At 45.0% G+C, this 27,065-nt stretch overlaps 1 protein-coding gene across 1 annotated transcript in view; it reads right to left on the bottom strand.

The window, feature by feature from the left end:
• Positions 1–26,832, bottom strand: part of LOC139234711 (transmembrane protein 273-like) — an 87,978-nt gene extending 61,146 nt beyond the window's left edge. The window contains exon 1 of the mRNA XM_070865386.1: positions 26,727–26,832. Coding sequence (XP_070721487.1) covers positions 26,727–26,781 — 55 coding nt within the window. The 5' untranslated portion in view covers positions 26,782–26,832. The remainder of the gene's footprint in view (positions 1–26,726) is intronic.
• Positions 26,833–27,065: the final 233 nt, after the last annotated feature.

The following is a 27,065-nucleotide window of genomic DNA, read 5'->3' as shown; positions in this document are numbered from 1 at the left end:
AGTTAAGTGAATCGCGCAGCAAGAAATGTACATAATTGGATGTGTGGCAACACGGTGTGACACTGCTGCGTAACACAATCGTGTCAGCTGTGGCTCGGTGGGTAGCACTCTGAGTCCGAAGGTTGTGGGTTCAAGTCTAATATATATATATAGCTCCACCTAGTGGACTACTGTGGCATTGCAACCATTGCTGTTTACAACATTAAAGAGGGAGTCACCTGACAGCTTCCTGAAGTTATCAGCCATCTTAAAGCCTGTGTATTTGTGAGGTCGTACCGAACACATAACAAAGTCTCATGCCAGAGACTTCAGCACATAATTCTAGGCTGACGCTCCAGTGCAGTGCTGAGGGAGAGCTGCACTGTCAGAGATGCTGCCTTTGAGATTAAATGTTAAACCGAGGCCCCGTCTGCCTTCTCAGGTGGACGTAAAAGATCCCATGTCACTATTTCAAAGAGCAGGGGAGTTATCCCCGGTGTCCTGGCCAATATTTATCCCTCAATCAACATAACAGAAACAGTTATCTGGTTATTATCACATTTGTGGGAGCTTGCTGTGTGCAAATTGGCTGCCGTGTTTCCCACAATACAACAGTGATCACACTACAAAGGTACTTCATTCTCTGTAAAGCGCTTTAAGACATCCGGTGGTTGTGAAAGGCGCTACATAAATGTAAGTTTTTCTTTCTTAAGGGCGGGTTCAATAAGTATGGGAGCAAATTTCAGACAAAGTCAATACTGTTTACAGAATCCAGAGCTTGGGAAGAAGATGGCTGACCTGAATAAAACTTCAGTACACCACAGCACTCTATGCCAAGAAACTGCCTTAAGTATGTATGGCAAAATGTGTAGCCTCATCATACATTGGCCTTGGCTCAGTTGGTAGAACTCGCACCTATGAGTCAGAAGGTTGCAGGTACTAAGACCCACTGCAGAGTTCAGCACATAATCTCAGCTGACACTCCATTACAGTACTGATGGAGCACACCGCTATCAGAGGTGCTATCTTTCAGATGAGGCGTCAGATCAAGGCTCCTTTCAGCCCTCTCAGGTAGATGTAAAAGATTCAATGGCACTATTCGAAGAGCAGGGGAGTTATCCCTGGCGTCCTGACCAATATTTCTCTCTCAACCAACATCACTAAAACAGAATTTCTCGACATTATCACATTGCTGTTTGTGGGAGCTTGCTGTGCGCAAATTGGCTGCTGCCTTTCCCGCATTACAACAGTGACTGCATTTCCAAAGTGTGTTGCTACAAAGCGCTTTGGGACATACAGCATTTTATAAATGCAAGTCTTCCTTTTCTTTTTCATTATAACCTAGTCTTTGGGGTCGAAATTCATCAACTCACTGCTGCCGACATTGCTCTGGAAGATCCGCCCTGTCATGTATCTTACATTATTATATATAACTGTATCCCAACATGCCATACATGACTGTAATAAGATATGACCTGTAACTACCAGCATTCCTTACCACCGAGGGTGCACTTGCAAGAGACAGGTATATAAGGACAGGTCTCAGGCAAGTGCAGCATTCCAGAGCTGTGAAATAAAAGGTGCAGGTCCAGAGTGACCTTGACTTCACTACATGCCTCGTGTGAATCTGTACTGAGGGGACAGGACTTTACACGCCCAGTGGCCTAGAGCGGGGGGAGGGGACAGCCGCCGGGAGCCACCTGCTGACTTCAGAGGACGGCTGAGTGGCGCGACTGAACACCCGCCCGCCGAGCTCCCGTATTGATGCAGGCAGGAGTCGGTGGCAGAACGGGGATGGACCACTGCGAGGAGGCTGGTCTGTCCCCGACGGTAAGTATGAAGAACCTGAGAAAAAGCTTAGTGAACATTTTATATATAGTTTTTCCCACAGCGACTTACCTGGATGGGGGTCCCCTGAAGGTCTTCCGATAGTTTTTTAAATTTTTTACTGAGGGTTTTTATTTTCAGGCCTTCGACCCTCCGTGGGCCCGACTCCATCCTCGGCGACACTTGGGCGGCAAGCGCCTCTGCCGCCGAGAATGCGACCTCCCGCCCGCTGCCGCCCAGATTGGCGCCGTACGTTATCCATTTGCCGCCTGCCGACCTTCGAGGGACCTCGGCGATGAATATCCTGCCCAAAGAACCGTCCGGTACCTCGGCGGCCAATGGCGACACTTGGGCGGGCGGAGGCCTTGATCAAAATAGAAACATAGAAACATAGAAAATAGGTGCAGGAGTAGGCCATTCGGCCCTTCTAGCCTGCACCGCCATTCAATGAGTTCATGGCTGAACATTCAACTTCAGTACCCCATTCCTGCTTTCTCGCCATACCCCTTGATCCCCCTAGCAGTAAGGACTTCATCTAACTCCTTTTTGAATATATTTAGTGAATTGGCCTCAACAACTTTCTGTGGTAGAGAATTCCACAGGTTCACCACTCTCTGGGTGAAGAAGTTCCTCCGCATCTCGGTCCTAAATGGCTTACCCCTTATCCTTAGACTGTGACCCCTGGTTCTGGACTTCCCCAACATTGGGAACATTCTTCCTGCATCTAACCTGTCTAACCCCGTCAGAATTTTATATGTTTCTATGAGGTCCCCTCTCATTCTTCTGAACTCCAGTGAATACAAGCCCAGTTGATCCAGCCCCTATATATTTTTCTGACTCATCCTAAACATTTATAGAAACCTATTTGGTCCGTCCTGCCTTGGAAGGAACAGCTCACTGAATGTTCACTGTGATTGGCAATTATAGAGGTCAAATACAAACAGCAGGTTACAACTGAGACTGGAATCAGATGGTAATCTCGAAGGGGCGTAATACTGAAAATCCGTTTAAGGCAACCTTGCTGCATGATGCAAGTTCATTTAGTATCAGGCAGCAGGTGTCAGTCTCTGTTCTACCTAAACTAGCCGAAGTTCAAGACTGTTTATCTGCTAGCAAAACAATATGGCACATAGTCAAAGGGGGAATGCCAAAGGTGGAGGGGGCCCAAGGTATGACCCAGAGATGGTCCACAACGATAGTCACTATTGGGGAACTGAGCGACAAAAGCTAGATGGACCGGCCAATCTGAATGAAATACCGAGAGGCACAGTGGAATTCAATTCATTATTAAAATGACATCAATCTCAAAACTGCCATACAGGATAATAATATTACTTAAAGAGTTTAGAACACGGTGACAGGCATGCAACAAATCTAACTTTATCAACTGCTTATGACTCAGTTCTCTCTCATGGGCCTGTCAATTTGTTCTGTCTACTCTGTCAACTAGCTCTCTCTGATGATGACTTGACGTCTGATGTGCTTCCTCATACCTCATGCTTGCTGCGTGGTATTTCATCGACTTACTGGATTTTGCGTTTGTGTTGCACAACTGTGAGTTTCATGCTGGTGTCCGCCAGTGTTGAACAATTGCTGCTTCCCATTGTTTTTACGTTTTGCTGCCCCGCCCACCCTCCTGTGGCTTGTTGGAGGTGAACAGCGAAACCGAGAGAAATATTTTACAAGAATTCTGCTCCACCTGCATAGGATCATTACACACTGATACTGTGCTATCAGAACTGGGCCAGTACTGATTGATATAAAGGATTCCGATTGGGATTTTGCCCTGGCTCCTGACTGAGCAGCAACTGCTGTGGGTTAGCAAGGTAAACCTGCACTTGCTGTCTGATTGTGGATTGATAGTGGAGCCAAAGCAAATGCACCACAAGCAAAACTATTCACAATTACAGCAGATCTGATTCCAATGTCGTCCTCTGGGTACAGCCCTTTTCAATGTCGCGGCTATCCAAATAGGACTTATAACGCACAATTGCCATAGCAACCCTGCACTGGTTCTCTTATCAGCCGTGACTTCGTGACAGCGCCCTCACCACTGGGTCAGAAAGATGTGGGTTCAGGCATCTGAGAACATAATCTAGGCTGACACTCCAGTGCAGTACTGAGGGGGCGCTGCACAGTCTTTCGGATGAGACGTTAAACCGAGGCCCCATCTGCCCTCTCAGGTGGACGTAAAAGATCCCATGGCTCTGCTCGAAGAAGAGCAAGGGAGTTCTCCTCGATGTCCTGGCAAATATTTATCCCTCAACCAACATCAAAAAAAGAGATGATCTGGTCATTGCTGTTTGTGGGAGCTTGCTGTGCGCAAATCAGCTGCCGGGTTTCCTACATTACAACAGTGACTACACTCCAAAAGTACTTCATTGGCTGTAAAGCGCTTTGGGATGTCCTGAGGTCGTGCAAGGCCATTGGCCGGCCTTTCTTTACCAATGGAAAATATAGCAAACCATATGGTTCTCTCATGTAACTGTTCTGTTTATTACATTCTTGACCTTATATGGTGGGTGTTGTGAAAGACTGAAATCAACAATCCAGAATTTCCGAGTTTCTTGGTGATCTTTTTGCAGCATGTTCCCTTTCAGAGAATCCAGTTTCTGTTCCTCCAGAACACGCTTGCTCAATGCGATGAGAACCTCTTACCGTCGGTCACTGGCCATGACAGGAAAGCTGCAGAGACCTGGATTTACTTCTACGACAATGCCAGCTATTACTGTGCAAGGAGTGAGTAACTGTTTGCAGAATGTAATGAGCTAGAAAAGATATTTGAAAGTGCAGTATTGTGTAAATATCTGAGAAGGATGTTCCTATTCCAGAAACTTGTGATAATGTTCTTTCCCTTGGGGCCCCCTTTTCCGATTATTCCTGCTGCTTTGGCTCAGTTGATACCCAGTGTATCTGTGGAGGCCAGTGGGCCAAGTGAGTTGAAACTATCAGCCTCTAGGTGTGTAACTGGTTTGGAGCCCTGAAAAAAATAGCATTTTTGTTTATCCGGCCTTTATACAGAGGTCGAATAGGACATGACCAGGATCAGGGGCCTGAGCAATTTTTCCCACCCTCACCATAGAGGGTGGGTACCAGAGTTTCTGGCTACATGGGACAGGTGGGTGCTAGAGCAGTACCCACAACTGTCCCATGTTAATAAGTTGCTCTCCCGTCGAACCCGCAAACTCTGAGGTAACCCCTGGGATTACAATTTTCTGCCCCATATTCTAAGCTGCTTCACTGCAGTGCTGAGGGAGTGCTGCATTGTTGCACATGTGTGAGATGTTGAACCAAAGGCCCAATTGTCTATTCAGTGGGACTTGAAAGATCACAATGCAACTACAATGCACTACACTTCAAAGAAAATGTCTAACTTGTTGGCTTTGAAATGCACTGGGGACATCCTGAGAGCGTGAATGTTCCAACGTGAGTGCATGTTCTTTCTGAGGCGAGTGTTAAAGAACTCCAATGCCCAGAATGCATTTCTGAAGATACTGGTCAGGAGTGTCCTCGGAACTGCTCCCAAGCTGTCTCCGTAACTTTGCTGGAAGTTCAGTGGCAAACTCGACTTGTGAACGAGCTTTCTGCCGCAATTCCTCAAGGAGTTAAAGCAGCAGTTCAGGAGCAGCCCCAAGGAAGTTCCAACCATTGCTGCTCAACTGACCGGTATCTCTTCCTCAGTGAAATGGTTTCACTGGTGTACTGTATGCTCTCATCATAGGCAGTTTCTCGGAATCGAGGAAGACTTGCTTCCACTCTTAACATGAGTTCTTAGGTGGCTGAACAGTCCAATACGCGAACCACAGTCTCTGTCACAGGTGGGACAGACAGTAGTTGAGGGAAGGGGTGCATGGGACTGGTTTGCCGCACGCTCCTTCCGCTGCCTGCGCTTGATTTCTGCATGCTCTCGGCAACGAGACTCGAGGTGCTCAGTGCCCTCCCGGATGCACTTCCTCCACTTAAGGTGGTCTTTGGCCAGGGACTCCCAGGTGTTAGTGGGGATGTTGCACTTTATCAGGGAGGCTTTGAGGGTGTCCTTGTAATGTTTACATCCACCCGAGAGAGCAGTCGGGTAGCTTCGGTTTAACATTTCATCTGAAGCACTGACATCTCCCATCTTGTTCAGTACAAAAAAATAAAACCAGACTACAAGTTGTTCAGTGATATTTTGAAAAGTGACTGATTTGTTAGTAGCAAAGGGGATGCCCGTATAGAGCTTCACAGGGATGCCAGGGTGACAGTGTAGGTCTTGAGTCAGTAGCCTGGCTCCGATCAAACCACCTCCCACAGCTCCAAGGTCTTGTTCTCAATGTGGGGGAGGTACTTTAGATTGGGACGCCCCTCTCTGGTGGTCTACCAGTGTCAGGCAAGGTGCCCCAATTTGTCCTGCAAGAAGAGTGAATGAGGGTCAGGCTGGTAGTTGAGGAGTGTGTACCAAGTGGCATGAGAGTGGCAAAGTAAGAGATGCGGGGGTATGAGGCTGTCCATGTGAAGGAAGGGGTTTTAGGCTTTGTAATTGCTGTGAGGAGAACTGGGCAACCATCGTGCAAGATACCAAGCTGATGTATCCACCACTACCCCCCACCCTCCCCGACTCCACTCACCACCCACCCCGCTCCTTAACCAGAAAGCATGGTGATGGGTCAGTTGAGAAAGTGTTGTTTTAAGAGAATGAAGAGTGTACTGGTGCCCGGGGCGGGCAAAGTAGGAAAGGGAGAGTTGTGCTTTGCCTGCGCTGCTGAGGATGTGGAACTTTTAGCACCACTGTTCTGTAGTCCTGTGGGTGAGCGAGTTGGCAGTCAGTGTCAGTGCCACCTCGCTCCAGGTGGCACGAGTTATTGTTTGGATGACTTGGTAGCACCCATACCCAGGAGCCGAGTTCTTCTGTCTTCAAGGCCATCCAGTTGGGTTTGAAGGTCTGAAGGAGTGACGTTGTGCGTTCTTCTTCTCTGGCTTGGTGCCCTCTGGGGGCACAGATGATGGTTGAGTGGTCAAAATTCTGTACAAGTCCAATAAAAGATTACTCAGACACGTAGTAAGGATACTCGCGAGTGAAGTGAAAGAGCAGAGCACTGTTTCCCTCCAGCGATCGATGTCCTCCGCGCTCAGAGGCAAATCAAGCCCTCGCCTGAGGGTGGATCCGGCACCAGAGAGCAGACGAGCACAGACCGTCTAACACGACTGCGTTGAGATGATCCAGCTGAGACGAACTGAACGCATCTTCCAGGCTACAGTGGCAAGACTCCAGAGGAAGAAAATTGGACCCAAAGGCGACTTCCCAGCTTTGGTGGCAGAACCCGGGGAGAAGAGGATCACCGCAGTCGACATCGTGGATGGAGGAAACATGGCGCCTAAATCACGAGGTGATGCGCTGAAGAAAAAGATGGCGGTGGCCAGACCACGAGGTGCAGCGCTGATGGAGCAACACGTGGCACCAAAGGGAGAAGAGGATTGGGGTAAAGATAGCAAGGCTCTCTTAAAGGAGGCCTGCAACCCACCACACTTAAAGGGACAGTTCAACATTCTCAATCAATGTAAGAGCAACTGTGAGGTAGATGTAAAATGTGTAATTGATGATCAGAATTGTTAACATGCAATAAGCAAAGAAACGTCGCGCGATCGCGATCAGAGCCACAGGTTATTTACAATGAGTAATGAAACATTGTGTGATGTAGGTTTTCAACTGCATTCAGTCAATGCAGTGGGCAAACACCCATCGGGAGCACACAGGTCCAGCGAGCTACCCAATGTAGTAGCCTACATCCCTGGGACCAGAGTTATGCACCATGGAGTGTGGCCACAAGCAGCCAATACATAACAAGCAATCTCAGGAGGGCAACGGCATCGGTATCGATACCCTGCCCCTGATTGGCTCCAGCTCTCAGGCACCCAATGGCACCAACCACCACAAGCCTGAAAGAGCAAACTGTGCTAAGGCACAGCCCCCAGACCCTATCGCCACCAAGGCCACACCCGGGAACGAAGGGTCACCCGCAACAGTTCTCCCAAATGGGACCGGGACCAGCCAGGATCCCAAACCAAATAACGCTCAGGCAAGCGAGTCAGCAGTTCCCTGCGCACTGCCAGACGACTGCTCCTCAGGAAGCAGCAGTGACTCGGGGCACAAGGAGAGGACAGGGAGGTCACAGGCATCTGTGAACCTGCCCCACGCTAGGAACAACGGCAAAAGCTCCGAGAGCAGGCAACTTGTGCCAACCGGGTTCCCACTGCCAGCACTGGGCACCATGCCACCACCAGACTATCTGGACACCATCCAGCAGTCCTGGCATTAGTTTGTCTTCACGCACCAGTGCTGACCCCAGCACTGACTCCATGAATATTCCAAGCATGTACCGCGGATGCAATACGATAATTGCAAATTTTTTTTTGGACTTGAATGTAATGAGCCACTGGCACAATCTGTATGTGGGGAGGGGGGCGGGGGGAGAATGGAGTGGTCATGGACACACAAACAGAAGCCACCAGCAACTCTACTGCCAACGAAACACCACCCACTCACCCAAGATGAAAACGACCCTCCAAGGATCAACCAGATAGAGCTAAGCTCAGAGCACAGTCAATGCAAAGGCAATTTGCACTAAAGGCTTGGGGGAGAGTGATGTCATTTACCCTACATGGTTACTGTTTGTATTATTAAAAAGTTGTGCCACCAGAGGGCATCGCAGTGGGAGACTTGTAGGTTACCTGTACAGGTGTGCCAGGCCTAGTATAAAAGGCAGGCCACCAGGTGTGATCCTCACTCTGGAGTTATTAATAAAGGACTAAGGTCACTACAGTTCAAGTATAATACATTGCCTCGTGATGTCATTATCAGAGCATCTAAAGACACAACAATTGTAATGTGGGAAACGCCAGAACAATTTGCGAACAGCAAACTTCCACCAACAGCAATGTGATAATGACCAGATAATCTGTTTTTGTGCTGCTGATTGAGGGTTAAATATTGGCCAAGACACTGGGAATAACTGCGCTGCTCTTCTTCAAAATAATGCCATGGGATCTTTTACCTCCCCCTGAGAGAGTAGACAGGGCCTTAGGTTAACATCCCATCTGAAAGACGGCACCTCCGACAGTGTAGCACTCCCTCAGCACTGCACTGGAGTGTCAGTCTAGATTTTTTGTTCAGGAGTGCCTGGAGCGGGACTATGAACCCAGGACCTCGTGCCTCATGACTGAGAGGCAAGAGTGTTACCCACTGAGCCACAGCCAGGCTTCCAGTGGGCGCAAGACCTTTTATTCTTAAAGGGGTAATGGCGGTGCAATTCATTGCAAGGACATTCTCCGCCTCTTTGTGTACGCTCACCCACAATTTGAGATCGCGTAACTCCATCCCCATACTAGAACGTCATTTTTGTCTTGATTAACGGAGCATGATTTTCTTCAGAGGGAGCAGAAATTCATCCCCATGATGTATTGTTTTCAAACATTTTTTTCTTTGTCAGTTCACACTTAAGATAAACATCCTGACTGCTCGCTTAATTGCTGCCATCCAGTGACATTGAATGTTACTGTTGGACAAAAGTGTCCTTTCTGTTTTTCCAACTTCATTGAGCGCGTTGCTGTTTAATGTTCTTGGCTGCTTTCTGCAACAGAGGATCTGCAAAAATGATCGTCTGGACATCTTTGAGGTTTCCTGCGCAGAATTGGTGAAGTTTACGGGGAAGCGCCACGTTTACACGTTCTTCTTTTGATGGGCATGGCTACGAGGCCGCAATAATGTTCCTTCAGACAACATCTTATTTCTGTGCAAGCGCTGTGAAGAGTGTTCCAGTCCCTAGTAAGAACAGTGCAGTCTGCAGGTAGGGCTGCGCGCCAAGGTTCCAAGGTTTGGTTTGGCTCCTGCTCTACCCAGACTAATCCAGTTGACCAAAATGGGAGCAAGTCTCTGAAAAAGAAACCGTGCACTTGTAAGGCAGCCAATGTTTTTTTTCTCTCTTCCAAATTGCAGGGTTATTGTGCAAGTGCAAAGCGCATCGTCAGCGTACAATTGCACTTTTTTTGCTTTCTGTGGAATGTAATCTGAGACAGGTCCCGACTGAATCAGCAAACGTTCAGTTTGACTAAACCCATGAAATCTGGGTTGGCTCCGACTTTGGATTCAGTTCAGGTCTGACTGCTTACAGTGAATGATTAAAGTCGTACCACTGCTTCTCTCAGCCGTTTTACATCAGGTGGCAAGGGAACATTGGTGCTGCTATAAATGACATCATGCCTATAATTAACCTTATTCTACTATTTAACTACTAAGAAAGAAAGACTTGCATTTATGTGACAGCTTTCACAACCTCAGGACGTCCCAAAGCACTTTACAGTCAATGAAATACCTTTTGAAGTGCAGTCACTGTGGCAACCAATCTGTGCACAGCAAGCTCCCACAAACAACGGTGTAATAATGACCAGATAATCTGTTTTTAGGTGTTAATTGAGGCATAATTATTGGCCAGGACACCGGGGGAACTCTTCTTTGAAATAGTGCCGTAAGATCTTTTATGCCCACCTGAGAGGGCTGACAGAGTCTCCATTTAACACCTCACATTGAAAAGACAGCACTCCCGACGGTGCAGCACTCCCTCAGCACTGCATTTTTCAGCCAAAACTTTTGCAGAGGTCTCTGGAGTATGACTTGAACCCACAACCTTCCTGATTCAGAGGTGAACGTGCTACCCACTGAGCCACAGCTGGTTCCCTCAATAATGGTTCCTTCCTCATAAACAGACGGTTAGGCTCATCTTTGGGTTTTTCACGGCATGGGGAACAAATTCAATTAAAATAAAACATACGATTTAATTCATTAATCAGGGTTATTCCACCCTATTATATGGATCAGGGCAACCAGACAGTAGATAACAACAACAACTTGCATTTATATAGCACCTTTAATGTAGTGAAACGTTCCAAGGCATTTCATAGTAGCATTATCAAAAAGCCACATAAGGAGATGGTAGGCCAGATGACCAACAGCTTGGTCAAAGAGGCAGGTTTTAAGGAGCATCTTAAAGGAGGAAAGAGAGGCAGAGAAGTGGAGAGGTTTAGGGAGGGAGTTCCAGAGCTTGGGGCCAAGACAGCTAAAGGCACGGCCACCAATGGTGGAGCGATTATAATCAGGGATGCTCAAAAGGCCAGACTTAGAGGAGTGCAGAGATCTCTGGGGGAGGGGGAGGGGGTGCGGGGTGGGGCTGGAGGAAACTAGACAGATAGGGAGGGTGCGAGGCCATGGAGGGATTTGAAAACAAGGAAGTGAATTTTAAAATCGAGGTATCGCTTAACCGGGAGCCAATATGGGTCAGCGAGCATCAGGGGTGATGGGTGAGCGGGACTTGATGTGAGTTAGGACACAGGCAGCTTAGTTTTATAGTAGTGGTGTAAAGAAGTGAGTTTGCATATTTGGGTTGAGACAGGGATTAACTATGCTCCATCTACTATTACTTTGATTCCATGAAAAAGACACTGGAGATGATTTCCGCTGTGCACTAAGAAATCCTAAACGTGTTCTTTATAAATGCATTTCTGTTTTTGTTACACATGGCACATATGGTAGAAAGAAAAATTCAACTAGATTTCATTAGATTTTAATGAATAACTACATTTATTTCTCAATTCAATAAATTACAATTTCTATGCAAACAGGCAATAATACAATGGGAACGGGGATCGGGTCAGTTTGAAATAAGCATTTATTACTTATTTACTTCATTAACACTCTAAGCTTTTAAACATTCAAAACTTCTAACTCTACCCTTATAACACGTCTGGACAGTCAAAAAAATCACTGCTGCCAGCGTAGAGGAAAGAAAAGCCTGCTGGGAACTGAAAAAGAAACGGGAAGAAAGGAACTTGCATCTATATAGCGCCTTTCATGACTTCAGGACATCCCAAAATGTTTAATGACCAATTAAGTATTTTTGAAGTGCAGTCACTGATGTAATGTAAGCAAACATCACAGCCAAAATATGCACCAAGAATAGTGGCCAGGTAATCAGTTTTAATGATGTTGGTGGAGGGATAAATATTGGCCAGGACAACTTATCTGCTCTTCTGTGAACAGTGTCATGGGGTCATTTCCATCCAGCTAAGAGGGCAAACGGGGCCCCGGTTTAACATCTCATCCAAACGGCACTGAAACACTGAGTGCTCGACTGAAGTATCAGCCTAGATTATGCACTGCAAGTCCTGAAGTGGGGCTTGAGCCCACGACCTTCACGGCTTGGAGGCAAGAGAGCTGCCTGAGCCAAGCCTGACTCAGACGTTTAAGGCCTAAAAAGGTCTTTCAGTTCTTAGAGGGGTTGTCAGTAACTCTGAAGCAACATTATCAAAGGTGACCCAGAATATCAAAGTGTCTAGTATATTAGACAACAGGAGGTGAATATTGTATGATCTATTTATATCAGAATACATTATAATATTGAAGGAATACAAAGGAGGTCAAATATCGATGTGTTTTATAGCTATGGTAGCTGATTTATTAAAATTAGTTAAATTTGATTACAGGATTAGTAAAGACAGGGTCGGGACATTGTTAGTAGAGCATAAAATACGTTACATAATGTAACATAATGTAATAGAGCTCCCCTAGTGGACTACTGCTCCACCCAGTGGACTACTGTGGTACTGCAACTACTGAGATAAATAATAAAGGATCATGTGGCAAGGTCACGTGACGATGGTTTCTGGTTCAGAGCTATCTTGTGTGTGTGTGTTGTGTTAGTGAAATGGTAAGAATATATCACATATATCAGCTCATGGTGGGCTTAAATTCACATATCAAGGTGAAAGGATTTTCTCGTATCAGTTTTATTATTTAGACTTTATCCTTTTAGAAAATAATCGAGAACAAGAGTATCATAGAATCATAGAATCATAGAAATGAACAGCACGGAAGGAGGCCATTCGGCCCATTGTGTCCCACTGGCCTATCCAGCCTAATCCCACTTTCCAGCTCTTGGTTCGTAGGTTACGGCACTTCCAGATACTTTTTTTAATGTGGTGAGGGTTTCTGCCTCTACCACTCTTTCAGGCAGTGAGTTCCAGACCCCTACCTCCCTCTGGGTGAAAAAAATTCCCCTCAAATCCCCTCTAACCCTCCTACCAATCACTTTAAATCTATGCACCCTGGGTTGTTGACCTCTCTGCTAAGGGAATTATATAGACATAGACATAGACATAGAAAATAGGTGCAGGAGTAGGCCATTCGGCCCTTCTAGTCTGCACCGCCATTCAATGAGTTCATGGCTGAACATTCAACTTCAGTACCCCATTCCTGCTTTCTCGCCATACCCCTTGATCCCCCTAGCAGTAAGGACCTCATCTAACTCCTTTTTGAATATATTTAGTGAATTGGCCTCAACAACTTTCTGTGGTAGAGAATTCCACAGGTTCACCACTCTCTGGGTGAAGAAGTTCCTCCGCATCTCGGTCCTAAATGGCTTACCCCTTATCCTTAGACTGTGACCCCTGGTTCTGGACTTCCCCAACATTGGGAACATTCTTCCTGCATCTAACCTGTCTAACCCCGTCAGAATTTTATATGTTTCTATGAGGTCCCCTCTCATTCTTCTGAACTCCAGTGAATACAAGCCCAGTTGATCCAGTCTTTCTTGATAGGTCAGTCCCGCCATCCCGGGAATCAGTCTGGTGAACCTTCGCTGCACTCCCTCAATAGCAAGAATGTCCTTCCTCAGGTTAGGAGACCAAAACTGTACACAATACTCCAGGTGTGGCCTCACCAATGCCCTGTACAACTGTAGCAACACCTCCCTGCCCCTGTACTCAAATCCCCTCGCTATGAAGGCCAACATGCCATTTGCTTTCTTAACCGCCTGCTGCACCTGCATGCCAACCTTCAATGACTGATGTACCATGACACCCAGGTCTCTTTGCACCACTCTATCTAGGCCCCTCATCATTTTATACACCTCAATTAGGTCTCCTCTCAGCCTCCTCTGTTCCAAAGAAAACAAACCCAGTCTATCCAATTTTTGCTCATAGCTAAAAACATCTGAGCTCTTGCTTCAGGATAGCATCCACAATGCAACTTGATGCTGAAATATGACATGTTTATGAGGGGTGTTCACTTGCAGAATCCTTACTGCTCACACAAAAAGCAGCAAGATAGGAGATGTATGGAAGTGGGGAGGTGCTGCATGTGTTGGAAGCTGAGGCAATGCAAGGCAGGTCACATCTCATGCCTGGTTTGGGAAATCAAAGAAAGATTGGGGAATCATTCTTTTTTTTTTTGGAAAACTTTTTCCTTCCTTTTCAGAAAAAATACTTTGAATAAGAAGGCTGTTATTTGGTGTATCGCTGAATAAGGAGGTGTTCCCTTACACTGAGAGTGGGAAACAGATGAAGAAGGTTGCAGGGACATTGCAGAAACAGCCAGATGCTGCAATCAAAGGTGACAGGGTTGGTCTTCTGGAAAGGTGAGATAAACCTCCCAAACCCACGACCTCTACCAGCTAGAAGGACAAGGGCAGCAGGCGCATGGGAACACCATCACCTCCAAGTTCCCCTCCAAGTCATGCACCATTCTGACTTGGAAATATATCGGCCGTTCCTTCATCGTTGCTGGGTCAAAATCCTGGAACTCCCTCCCTAGCAGCGCTGTGGGAGCACCTTCACCACACGGACTGCAGCGGTTCAAGAAGGCGACTCACCACCGCCTTCTCCAGGGCAACTAGGGATGGGCTATAAATGCCGGCCTTGCCAGCGACGCCTACATCCCATGAACAATTTTGTTTTAAAACTAGGCTGAAGGGTCTTTTTCATCTGAAACTATAGCAGATAAAATCTTTCAGCTTCTTTATTTTTAAGAAAACACCAAAAGGGGAGATTTGCCATCTCAAAGCACAGAAAATTGTACTTCCTCCACTCGGATTTTCTGCTATTAACATTAATGAATGGAAAATCCTGACTTGGCGGTGCTGAATTTCCTGATGTGTTTTTGGCACATGGAAGGAGTACTGAAGTGTAACTCTCCACTTAAGTATCATCATGTAGACAGACAGAAGAAAGAAATGAGTCACGGTTAAGAATAAATTGCCAATGTAATATCTGCCCAAATAGGCACTCTCTAAATGTGCTTTGAGTAATGCATTATATACATCTGTGCTGCTTATTTAAAGACCAGACATGCTGTGCAATTAATTTTATTTTCTGTGACTCTCCTTGACCCATAACTTCCGTAGTTCACTTCCTACGGTTATCTTTGCACTGATTCATGTGTCATTACAAGGATTGCATAAGCTTTGAGCACATAACCGCAACAATAGGCCCAGAGCTCCACTCGATTGCGCTATTTTTCTCGGCATAATTCACCCCGATGTCGGCAAAAGATTGCAGAATTTTACGTGCAAATTGCCTTCAGCACAATGGAGTTTCCACAAGCTTTGCACCAGTTTTAAAAACATCGCGCAAGAAGCAAGCCCCACCTACAAAACTCTCATGCCCTGGGATGAATTACTCACCATTGGGAGTTTCCGCTAATTGCGCTCGTTTGCGGGCATTGGAGGAGGCTCCAATAATTAGGCTACACAGGATTGCATAGGATATATGCCACAGAAATAAACCATTCGGCCCAACCAGTCCATGCCAGCTCTATTCCAGCCTCCTCCCGTCTTTCCTCATCTAAATCGATCAGCGTCATCCTCTATTCCCTTCCCCCCTTAACTACGTCAGAAATCCGGAAACCTCGGGACCGAGCCCATGCTGGTTTTCGGATTTTTCCTGATTTCGGACGTCGCTGTTGGTGCTCATCGCCGTCCACCGACCCTTCGCTTTTCGCTGCCCGCCAATCCACCGATCCTCGCTGACCGCCAATCCACCGATCCTCGCTGACCGCCAATCCACCGATCCTCGCTGCCCGCCAATCCACCGATCCTCGCTGACCGCCGATTCCCACCGACCCTCCGCTCCTCGCTGCCCGCCAATCCACCGATCCTCGCTGACCGCCGATTCCCACCGGCCCTCCGCTCCTCGCTGCCCGCCAATCCACCGATCCTCGCTGACCACCGATTCCCACCGACCCTCCGCTCCTCGCTGCCCGCCAATCCACCGATCCTCGCTGACCGCCGATTCCCACCGACCCTCCGCTCCTCGCTGCCCGCCAATCCACCAATCCTCGCTGCCCGCCAATCCACCGATCCTCGCTGACCACCGATTCCCACCGACCCTCCGCTCCTCGCTGCCCGCCAATCCACCAATCCTCGCTGCCCGCCAATCCACCGATCCTCGCTGACCACCGATTCCCACCGACCCTCCGCTCCTCGCTGCCCGCCAATCCACCGATCCTCGCTGACCGCCGATTCCCACCGACCCTCCGCTCCTCGCTGCCCGCCAATCCACCGATCCTCGCTGCCCGCCAATCCACCGATCCTCGCTGACCGCCGATTCCCACCGACCCTCCGCTCCTCGCTGCTCGCCGATTCTCACCGCCCGCGACCCCCCGGCGCTGCATTTTTTTACTAGACTCCTCGTCCCTCGCCGCCTGATGTTACCATCTTGGCCACCTCAAAAATGTCTGGTTTTTGGACAATTCTGGTTTTCGGACAACAGGATTCGGGACGTTGTGCCTGTACTATTTGCCCCAACTACTCTCTGTGGTAACATGGTCAACATTCTCACCACTCTCTGGGTAAATAAGTTTTTTCAGAATTCCTTATTTGATTTCTTGGTCTATTTTATATTGATGGCCTCTAGTTATGGAAACATTCTCTCTGTCTCTAATCTATCAAAACCTTTCATAATTTTAAAGACCTCTATTAGGTCACCCACCCTTGCATTTCTGGTATAATTCTTATAAATCTTCTCTGAACCCTCTCCAGTGCCTCTATATCATTTTGTATGCTAAGTGTGGTCTAACTAAGGTTTGATACAAGTTTAGCATAAGTTCCCTACTTTCCAATTCTATCCCTCTAAAAATAAACCCTAGTTCCTGGTTTGCTTTTTCATGGCCTTATTAACCTATGTCACTACTTTTAGTAACAGGAGCTTTTGGGCAGCAGGTCATTAATAGCTGTTTTAATTGCTATTGAATGATTTTTTTAATTTACTAAGGAACTGACTACTGTACCCCAATCTAACCAGAAAATAGTTTTGTATATTTTTTTAAGTCACAGTAATTTAAAATCAGGTTACTCATAGGTGGTGGATTGTGATTAAAAATGCTTATTTTTTATGATAAACCTATTTTCAGTTGTATTAATCGAACTTCACCAAGTTACCACAATATATCAAAAAATATTTTTTTATACAAATTTTTTTTTTAAATAAAATTTTGAAATGCTGTCCAATTGTGGCAGTTCAGGGCAGATTCTGTGTTTGCCGATATGCGAATGAGTTTGAATAGAAACTCAGTGGGGGGCGGGGGAACACTTTTCAAAACGGGCACAATTTTGGGCGCAATTTGTGGCGGAATTGCAGATTGCACCTAAAGCAGAAACTCTACCCACTTGTGTTAACTTGGTATATTACATGATTCATATTCATTATGAAGAATGCAATTTTGATTTTTTTTTCAATGTGCTATAACATTTTAAATAAACGCATGCAATTTTTTTTCCAATTGATTTTGTCATTAAAATTAGTTTAATTGTGTTAATTCCCAAATTTCAACCATTAAAAAAAACTATTTCAATTTTCCATGGGAATTCAAGCACGTAATCTGAAACAGTTATCTACAAAAAATTTAGGTAGCATAATTGTGATTTAACAATCGTTTAATAGTAATTGTGAACTTGTTATTGTTGGCGTTGAATCAAATCAGCCAAATAAGTCACTGCATTACCACTAGGTTGTACAATATTAAGATATGCTATTAAGACAAACAGAATTCTTATCGAAGCTGATTGTCAGGGCATTTTAATAATTCATAAAAATCATGTAGCGTACAGTATTTATCTACTCTTGACCAGTTGGTTAAGGTAAGATTTAGGCTAATTCCTACAAAAGGTTTAGAGCCGTCATAGCATTCATTTCACTCATGTCATCTATGGTTCAGTGGGTAACACACTAGCCTCTGAGTCAGAAAGTTGTGGGTTCAAGTCCCACTCCTGGGACTTGAGCACATAAATCTAGGCTGACGCTCCAGTGCAGTGCTGAGGGAGTGCTGCACTGTCGGAAGTGCTGTCTTTCGGATGAGATGTTAAACTGAGGCCCTGTCTGCCCTCTCAAGTGGGTGTAAAAAGATCCATGGACTATTTCGAAGAAGAGCAAGGGGGAGTTATCCCTGGTGTCCTGGCCAATATTTCCCCTTCAATCAACATAACAAAAACTGTTATCTGGTCATTATCACATTGCTATTTGTGGGAGTTTACTGTGCTGCGTTTCCCACATTACAACAGTGGCACACTCAAAAAGTAATTAATTGGCTGTAAAGTGCTTTGAGTCATCCGGTAGTCGCTATATAAATGTAACCTTTCTTTTATTGAGAGTCAACGACATTATGTGAGACTGGAGTTGCACATAGATCAGACCAGACTGCGTAGGGTTTTCATTGTAAATTGCAGCTTGAATGTGTGTCCTGTTGCTCGAGATGCTACCTTGAGAAAAGATGTTCAAGTAAGGTCCCACCTGTCTAGTCATTCAGGTGGATGTTAAAGATTCCATTGCACTATTTGAAGAAGTGCATGGGGTTCCTCTGCTTAGCAATCCTCCTTCAGCCAACGCAACCAAAAGGTAAATGAACTGCCGAGTCACCTCATTACCTGTGTGTGGGACACCTACAGAGTGTGAAACACAGGCATTTTCTTGCGATCAAGTGTCATATAAAATGCAAGTCTTATTATGTATAATATATCTCTCCGAAGTCACAAATGGTTGGATAGGAGTCCATGAAATGGTTGTTAATTACAACCAATATGGATAAACAATAGTACTGTGATTATAATCCAGTGGAACGCAAAGAATAGCGAAGAATCCAAGGACATACATTTGGAATTTTCAACTGGCAATTTCACTGGACTGATGATTAGACTGCAATGATAGTATATCTAACATCATATTGATGATTTCTAGGACTAGAACAGTCATGGATTGTATCATGTCTCACAATGTTCCCCTCACTTGTCCTGATAATGTGCAAACTCACATTGTGATTTGAAAGCATTAAACAAGTAAAACTAGTTCTGAACAGCACTTTCGGCTTTCAAAAGGGAGTTGGATAAGTACCTGAAGGGAAAAAATAAAATTGCTGGGCTATAGGGAAAGGATAGTGGGGGAGGGGGTGGGGGGGAGTGGGACTAGCTGAGGTGGTCTTGCAGAGAGCCAGCACAGGTTCGACGGGCCGAATTGCCTCCTTCTGTGCTGTGACCATTCTATGATTCTATAGCCTTACAAACATTGGCCCAGAAATTGCGGTCGGAGGCATACCTCCAGAGTACGCTCCGACCCGCGAAACATTTGCGAAATTACCACCTGGCGCCCAGGCTGCGAAGACTTGCAGTCTCAGGTTTCCAAACAAACGGCAGCATAAAGGCCCTGGGATCAGGAGCATCCCAGGGATCACGTGGGCTCAGTCCACAATGACAAAGGAGAATTCCATTGCAATAATTTACAAAGGGAAACCCCTAATGATATGCAATGGAATCTCCAAATAATTCTACAATGTAGAGAATTCTGATAATTATACCAATGTACTGAATTGCAATTTTATTCACAAGTTTCTTCATTGCACCAACCTCAATAAAATTGTAATTTTCTTGATAAATAATTTTAAACATCTCGATCCCGGCTAACGTTTGCATAAACTCATTTGAAGTGTATGTGCATAATTTGGGATTTTTAATTGTTTTATTTAAGCCTTATACAAACAGCCCTACTCTGTGCCAGATAAATGCAATTTTCATTTGCTTCGGATGATCTGTCAAGGCATACCTTGACAGATTGCAAGCGCCTGTGGAAATATGGAAGTTGCGGGTCCTTTCAAAGGCACTACGATGGTGTACTTTTTCAAAAGTAGCTCAGAATGGACTCGAAAGATACAGAAACCAAATATTAATTCTCTGTAGCTGTTGATGATTCTACCATTTCCATTTACATCCTATCTCGACTCATCTTTGGTTTCTTAACTTGCGCAATTACCATCTCCTTTTGCCTTGCAATCATACCTTTTGTCTCTTAATCTGTCCTGCCTTCCACCCTATCACAGACCTTCCCTTTTGTTCTTTCCTCCCTGATCCCATTCCCTGCCTCTGTACTTTCTTAAAAATCCTGTTACACCTCTAACTTTTTCCAGTTCTGACGAAGTGTCATCGACCTGAAACGGTAACTCTGTTTCTCTCTCCACAGATGCTGCCTGACCTAGGCCCCGGTTTCCAATGTGATATATTCACAAAGCACAGCACACACAGCTCCTAACATGGCAGGCAGCTCTGTCGGAATCTTCCGGAACAGCCTGGTTCTGTTTATTATTAACTCTGCAGTTGCAGTACACAATACGTCCACATCCACAGTGTGGAGCCACAAACATTACAAGCTTACAGACATTACACTTCTGCCTCCTTAATGAAGAAGTTATTATAACAAACATCATACATAACTTTCATTTTTATAACACAGGATATAGACTCTTTTTTTCCATATTTACAAATTTAACTTTACCACTTGTTTTCTGTTTCGAAGAGGATACCTTCGCTCTCGAACAGAACCTTCCAAACATGGTGTCGATTTCACATTCATTCGAGGCGCATCCTGAGGAACGTTTTCCTCCACGGAATTTCCTTGATTTTCATTTGAACTCACTCTAACTTCAGGCTCTTTGTTTTCCTGACTCGGACTCAGACTTTCATTCTGATTCTCTCCTGGATTTGTTTCCAGTACATTGGATTTAGGATTTGCTACTGGTGTATCAAAACTATCTGATGAGTCAGAAATAATTGAATCATTCCCACCTTCAACTCCTTCCATGCCTGTGGGTAAAATATGATCAATATGAACAAACCTAATCTGTCCATTATCAAACAACTTTACCAAATATCTGTGAGGTCCACATATCTTCACCACTCTTCCTAGTAACCACTTTAACCATTTATGGTGATGGTTCTCACCTTCTGGTTTAATTTCACACTTCTCTCTTTTACTCTACCTCTATCATGATTCTCTTTCTGTCTTAATTGTGTCTCTTCTATGGACTGTGTCAAATTTGGTTTTAACAACGAGAATCTGGTTCGTGGCTGTTGTTTGAGAAACAACTCCACTGGTGTTCTACCAGTAGTTGTATGAGGAGTATTTCGATATGTAATAAAAAAATTAGCCAATTTGTGATCCAATGACAACTGTCATTTCCTTGGATTTGGATCTAACATTTGTTTTAGGAGGGCACGTTTTACAATTTGTACAGTGAGCTCTGCTGTACCATTTGAAGCAGGATGATATGGTGGAACCTTGGTATGTTTCACACCATTTTTGCTCGTGAATTGTGCAAATTCTTCTGAACGAAATTGTGGTCCATTACCCAAAACAATTTCTTCAGGGAGGCCAAATGAAGAAAATAATCTTCGTAAAATGTCCTATGTTTTACTTGTTGTTATTTTTCACATTGGGAACACCTCAACCCACTTCAAATGGCTATCAATCACAATGAACAATTGTTGTCCTTCTAACTCAGCAAAATTAATATGTAGCCTTTGCCACACCCTGGGAGGCCATTTCCATAGCTGTAATGGTACTGATGGTGGTTGCTTGCTGACCAATTGACATGTTGTACATTGACTCACGATGTACTCTATATCTTTATCAAGACCTGGCCACCATAAATAACTGTGTGCAAAATTCTTGGTCAAGCACATTCCCAGGTGCTGGTCATGGAAGTCTCCTAATAAATTTGGACCTGAATTTATTTGGTATAACCATTCTTGCACCCCACATGATACAATCTTTATCGACTGATAATTAATTCCTACGAATGAAGAATGAATGTGTATCTTTGTTTGTTACCTGGTTTGGCCATCCATTTGCAATATACTCATACACCTTTGACATCACTGGGTCACATTTGGTTGCTCTACCAATCTCTTCAGCTGTGACTGGCAGTTCATCAATGTATGAAAAATAAGACACTTCTTCCCTATCTGGTGTAACTTGTGATGGGGAAGGCAATCTAGACATTGCATCAGCATTACTGTGATCAGCTGATTGTCTATATTCAATATCATATGTATATGCTGACAAAATCAAAGTCCATCTCTGCATTCGGGCTGCAGCTAATGTTGGAACTGGGGACTTTGGATGGAGGATTGCTGTTCGGGGCTTATGGTCCGTAACGATGGTAAACTTACGACCATACAAGTATTGACCCCAAAAATTAATGCCAAAGCTTCCCATTCAATTTGCGCATAATTATTCTCACTGGCACTGAGAGTGCGTGAAGCAAAAGCAATTGGTCTCTCCTCCCCACTTCGTGATACATGAGAGATCACTGCCCCAACTCCATAGGAGAGGCATCACATGCTAGCTTAATCTCCTTAGATTATGTTATAGTGAACTAACATGATGCTCTCTACTAATTTGCTTTTACATGCCTTGAATGCTGTATCACATTCTTTTGATCACTTCCAATGGACCTGTTTTTTCAAAGTTAATTCAGTGGATGTGATACAGTAACCAAATTTGGTAGAAACTACTCATAATAGTTCAAAAGAACCAAGAATGAACAATGTTCAGTGACATTCCTGGGAGTGGGTGCATTTCTGATTGCATCCAGTTTTTCCTTGGTCCGATGTAAACCATCTTTGTCTACTCTGTACCCTACGTACTCCACTGAGTTTTTAAATAACTCACACTCAAGAGCAGACACTCGTACTCTGTGCTTCTCTAGCCATTTGAGGACTTCATTCAATATGTTACTATGAATTTGCCTATTTGATGCTGAAATTAGAATGTCATCCAAATGACATACTAACCCTTCAGTACCTTGCAAAATCTGGTTCATCACCCCTTGGAATATGGCAGGGGTGGAAGACACTCCAAACGGTAGCCTATTAAATTGATATAGGCCTTGATGAGTATTTATAGTCAAGCATGACTTGGACTCCTCATCTAGTTCAAGCTTAAGTAGGCATTCGTAAGATCCAGTTTAGAGAAGATCTGACCAACTGTCAGTGTTGTGAACAAATCTTCTATATTCGGCAATGTATTCGGGACAATACCCTCTAGAACCTGGTTTACGGGTTTTCCTTGGTCGGATGTAAACCCACCACACAATCTTACCTTACCATCGGACTTAGGTACAACACCAATGGGTGTAGCCCTATTACATCGATCTATCTTACAAATAATGTTCTCAGTCTCCAGTCTTTTGAGTTCTTGCTCAATTTTCTCCTTGAGTGCATATGGTACGGAACGTGGCTTGTAGTAAACCGATCTAGCGTCCCTCTGTACCATGACACTCACCTTGAAGCCTTGGATCGAACTGCCCGTTTCGCAGAACACCTTCAGATACTTCTTGATAACCTCATCCGTTGATAAAAATCTCGTTTCCACACAGAAAATCTCACTCCAATCCAGCTTCAGTGAGCTCAACCAATTTCTTCCTAGTAAGGCAGGCTTGTCTCCTTTCACTACTATTAGAGGCAAGTTCTGAAATTGATCTTTATATTTCACTGGTACGGTGATACGACCTACTACAGGAATTTTCTCTCCTGAGCAGCCTCGCAGCTCTATCTTGGATTTCTCCAGTTGAAAATCACGCAATTTGTCGAGGTACAGCAACTCTGGTACTATACTCACGGATGCACCCGTGTTGAATTTCCATTGGTATCTTGAATCCCGCAACATCTATATGGATTTTGATACTTTCCGAATCGCTGTCCGTTAACCTCGTGCTCCTGATGATGTTTAACTCTAACATCTCCTCATTCTGTTGTTGTTCTTCCATGCTATGTAGTCTCTTGGGATTTCTACTCATAGCTTTGAATGCTGGACTCATAGCTTTGAACGCTGATTTACCCTTTAGTCGACATGTCTTCGTAAGGTGCCCAGTCTTTCTGCAGAAGAAACACTCTGCCTTCACGTATAGACAACTTTGAGCAATGTGTTGTCCCAGGCACCTATAGCACGACTTCGATGCTCTGTTAGAATTTCCAGTTTCTGAGACTTTGGGCCCCCATCGCCTTTTACTTTGAACCTGCAGGTGATTTACCTCGGTTGACTGACGACCGTAATTATTATGAAATTCTCAGGAATATTGTTCGGCCATGACCATCGACCTCACTGTCTGACAAGCAATCTCAAAAATCAAGTCATCCGTCGTCAATAACTTCCTTCTGATCGCATCATTTTTCACCCCACAAACAAAACGATCCCGTAATGCTCGGTTTTGAAAGTTTCCAAAATTACAGTGCATCGATAGCTTTTTTAATGCTACGATGTAATCACTGATATTTTCATCAGTCTTTTGATTCCGAATCCCGAAACGATAGCTTTCAGCAATTTCTAACGGTTTGGGGTTATAGTGCTGCTCCAGCTTCATTAAAATCTCTTTAAGCGTTGTGTCCTTTGGCTCATCAGGCACAAGCAGATTTACCAGCGTTTCATACAATGCCAGACCTGCTCCGATAAGAAGATTACTCTCTTACGTTCCAACACAGCCCGGTTCTGGACTGCATTGTTAGAACTTTGATTATGTTATTTGCAGTGAAATACATTTCTAGCCGATCCACATCTGCTTTAAAACATTCCCAGTCATGTCTATATTCACTCAAATGTCCCATTACACCTGCCATTTTAATCTCTAGCTGTTCACACCGTGTGCTGTATTTTACCTCAGATTTTTGAAGCTTTTTCCAAAGACAGAAACTTCCAAAGTCTCTCTGTCGGCTGGCTGAATCCTTCACCAACAAAATTTAAGCTTTAAATCATCCGAAAAATCCCATCTCATCGCCAAATGTGATATATTCACGGAGCACAGCACACACAGCTCCTAACATGGCAGGCAGCTCTGTCGGAAGCCTCCGGAACAGCCTGGTTGTTTATTATTAACTCTGCAGTTGCAGTACACAATACGTCCACATCCACAGTGTGGAGTTACAAACATTACTAGCTGACAGAAATTACATCCATGAGCTGCAAGGCCTGCCCATTTGCCACCCAAAGGACCGCCGATGGCCGCCGAGAGACCGGGCGGGACTTTGCCGGAAGGATTCCTCGAAAAGAGGTGGCAGTACCGCCCGGCAGCAAAATAACGGCTTACGCCATCAATCCGGGCGGCAGCGGGCGGGAGCTCTCAATTTCGGCTGGACATGAGCTTGCCGCCCAAGTGGCGCCGAGGATGGAGTCGGGTCGAGGGAGCGGGAACTCTGAAAACTAAAAATATTACCAAAAAAAAAAACACCGGAACACCTTCAGGGGACCCCATCTAGGTAAGTCGCTGTGGAAAAAAAGGATTTAAAAGATGTTCACTAACCTTTTCTTTCAGGACCTCGTACCCACCGTCGGGGTTAGACCTGCCTCCATGCAGCGGGCCTTCCCCTTGCTGCCTCCGACTCCCACTGACTCCCGCCCGCACCAATCTGGCAGCTCGGCGGGCGGGAGGCCACTTATACGACTTGGCCGCCAGAGGACGTCAGCGGGCAGTTCCCGGCTGTGCTCCCCTCCCGCCCGCTCCAGCCCAAGTGGAAACTGGGAACGAGAGGAAAACGGCACCAAAACTCGGCGGCAGTCAGCGGCAGCAGGCGGCAGTGGCCGGTAAGGCCACCAATATCGGGGCCCTAGATTCCAGCATCCGCAGTATTTTGCTTTTGCATCCACTCTTTGTACGCAGTTAAAGACCGATCACCTTTACTGTATATCAATAAAGTCTGTTCCGTATACTCCACTACGAAGTCCCCTGCTTACTCGAACATATTATTGTGAACCAGAGGAGGGAGCAGGTTGACTGCAAACACCCATTAACTTTGTAGGTGTCCCTTAACCTCAATGCTTTAGCAAACCTCATTCATCTGTGTTGGCAAGACGATTCCAGAAGCAGCTTGAACAGAACATCAGATGTATTGTGCCAACCTCCGCAGGCTGGCACAGCATGGAGCTGCCCACAGGCATTGTAAAATACCCACCAACGAGGTTTCCATGCGTACTGACTGCTGTAGAAATCACCCAGCAAAATACATGGGGCTGGTACTTTAGAGTCGGTTCCTTAATGCGCGATTGGACTGGAAGCTGGCACCTTCCTTAGCAGGGAGACAGTGTGGCTTCTCCCAAAGATGGGGTTTGGAAGCAAAAATAAGCTATGAAACTGAGGGTCAATGCAATAGAGCTTTTCTCGTGAAATCAATGACGCTTACTTCTTATTGAAGAATTCACAAATAAGCAACTTAAAATAACTGAAATCCAACAAACCTATTTACAATTAGTCAAAGACAACTTATAGTTTAACGAGGGTCATCGACCTGAAACGTTAACTCTGTTTCTCTCTCCACACATGCTGCCTGACCTGCTGAGTGTTTCCAGCATTTTCTGTTTTTAGCATAGTTTAGCGAGCTATTTTGCCCAAAGCTCTTAATTGAAGTTTATTTGAGGTGCTCTGCAAATTCTGAATTGAATCAAAACCTTATATGTTTCAAGGACTGGTGCAGGCATGAAGGCAGAATAGTGTTCAACAATTAAGCGAGTTTGTAAGATGTGTCTACACTGAAGCAATCAAAAAGTTACCAGATTTTGACATGGCAATAAAAACTGATTCGATCCAAAAACTAGTCAACAGGTCAATTATCAGAAAGTTGCTGGATTCAGAACAACTTCTCGTCAATTGCCGATTAGCAAACATGTCTGAACCTATACAATGGTGTTTAAACAAGGTAACTAGCAGAGCTGGTAAACCACAATTCCTTACATACCCCCAGTAGAACCATTTCTCAACAACTGAAAGCAATTTCTTTTTTTTTAACAAAAAAAGCAACATTTGTACTTACCAAGTGAAAGAATGAAGGCTAGTAAAAGCTTTGACCAGCTGAAAGGCCGAGTCATTTTTATTGCCAAAGTGAAGTCAGTATCCTTTCAGGTTAACTTCTAACTTGTAGGAAGTGTGAAACTGCAAAAACTCATAAGGAAACAGCGACCACATCCTGTTTATGGTGTAAAAGATCAAGCACTTCCATTTTTGTAGGAGCAAAGCGATTTATTTTTACCGTAATGGTATAAGCTAAAACAAATTTGCAAGTTCTAGTCATTGAACGTACTTGGTTTAGTAAGCAATACTCGACTATCTTTACTTTAGCGAAAGACTTTTACAACCAGCCCACTTGTGACTC

The sequence above is a fragment of the Pristiophorus japonicus genome, chromosome 22 (assembly GCF_044704955.1).
Source record: "Pristiophorus japonicus isolate sPriJap1 chromosome 22, sPriJap1.hap1, whole genome shotgun sequence".
Classification (NCBI taxonomy): Eukaryota; Metazoa; Chordata; class Chondrichthyes; family Pristiophoridae; genus Pristiophorus; species Pristiophorus japonicus.
The sequence above is the reverse complement of the archived record's forward strand: the minus strand, read 5'-3'. Positions and strand labels throughout refer to the sequence as shown.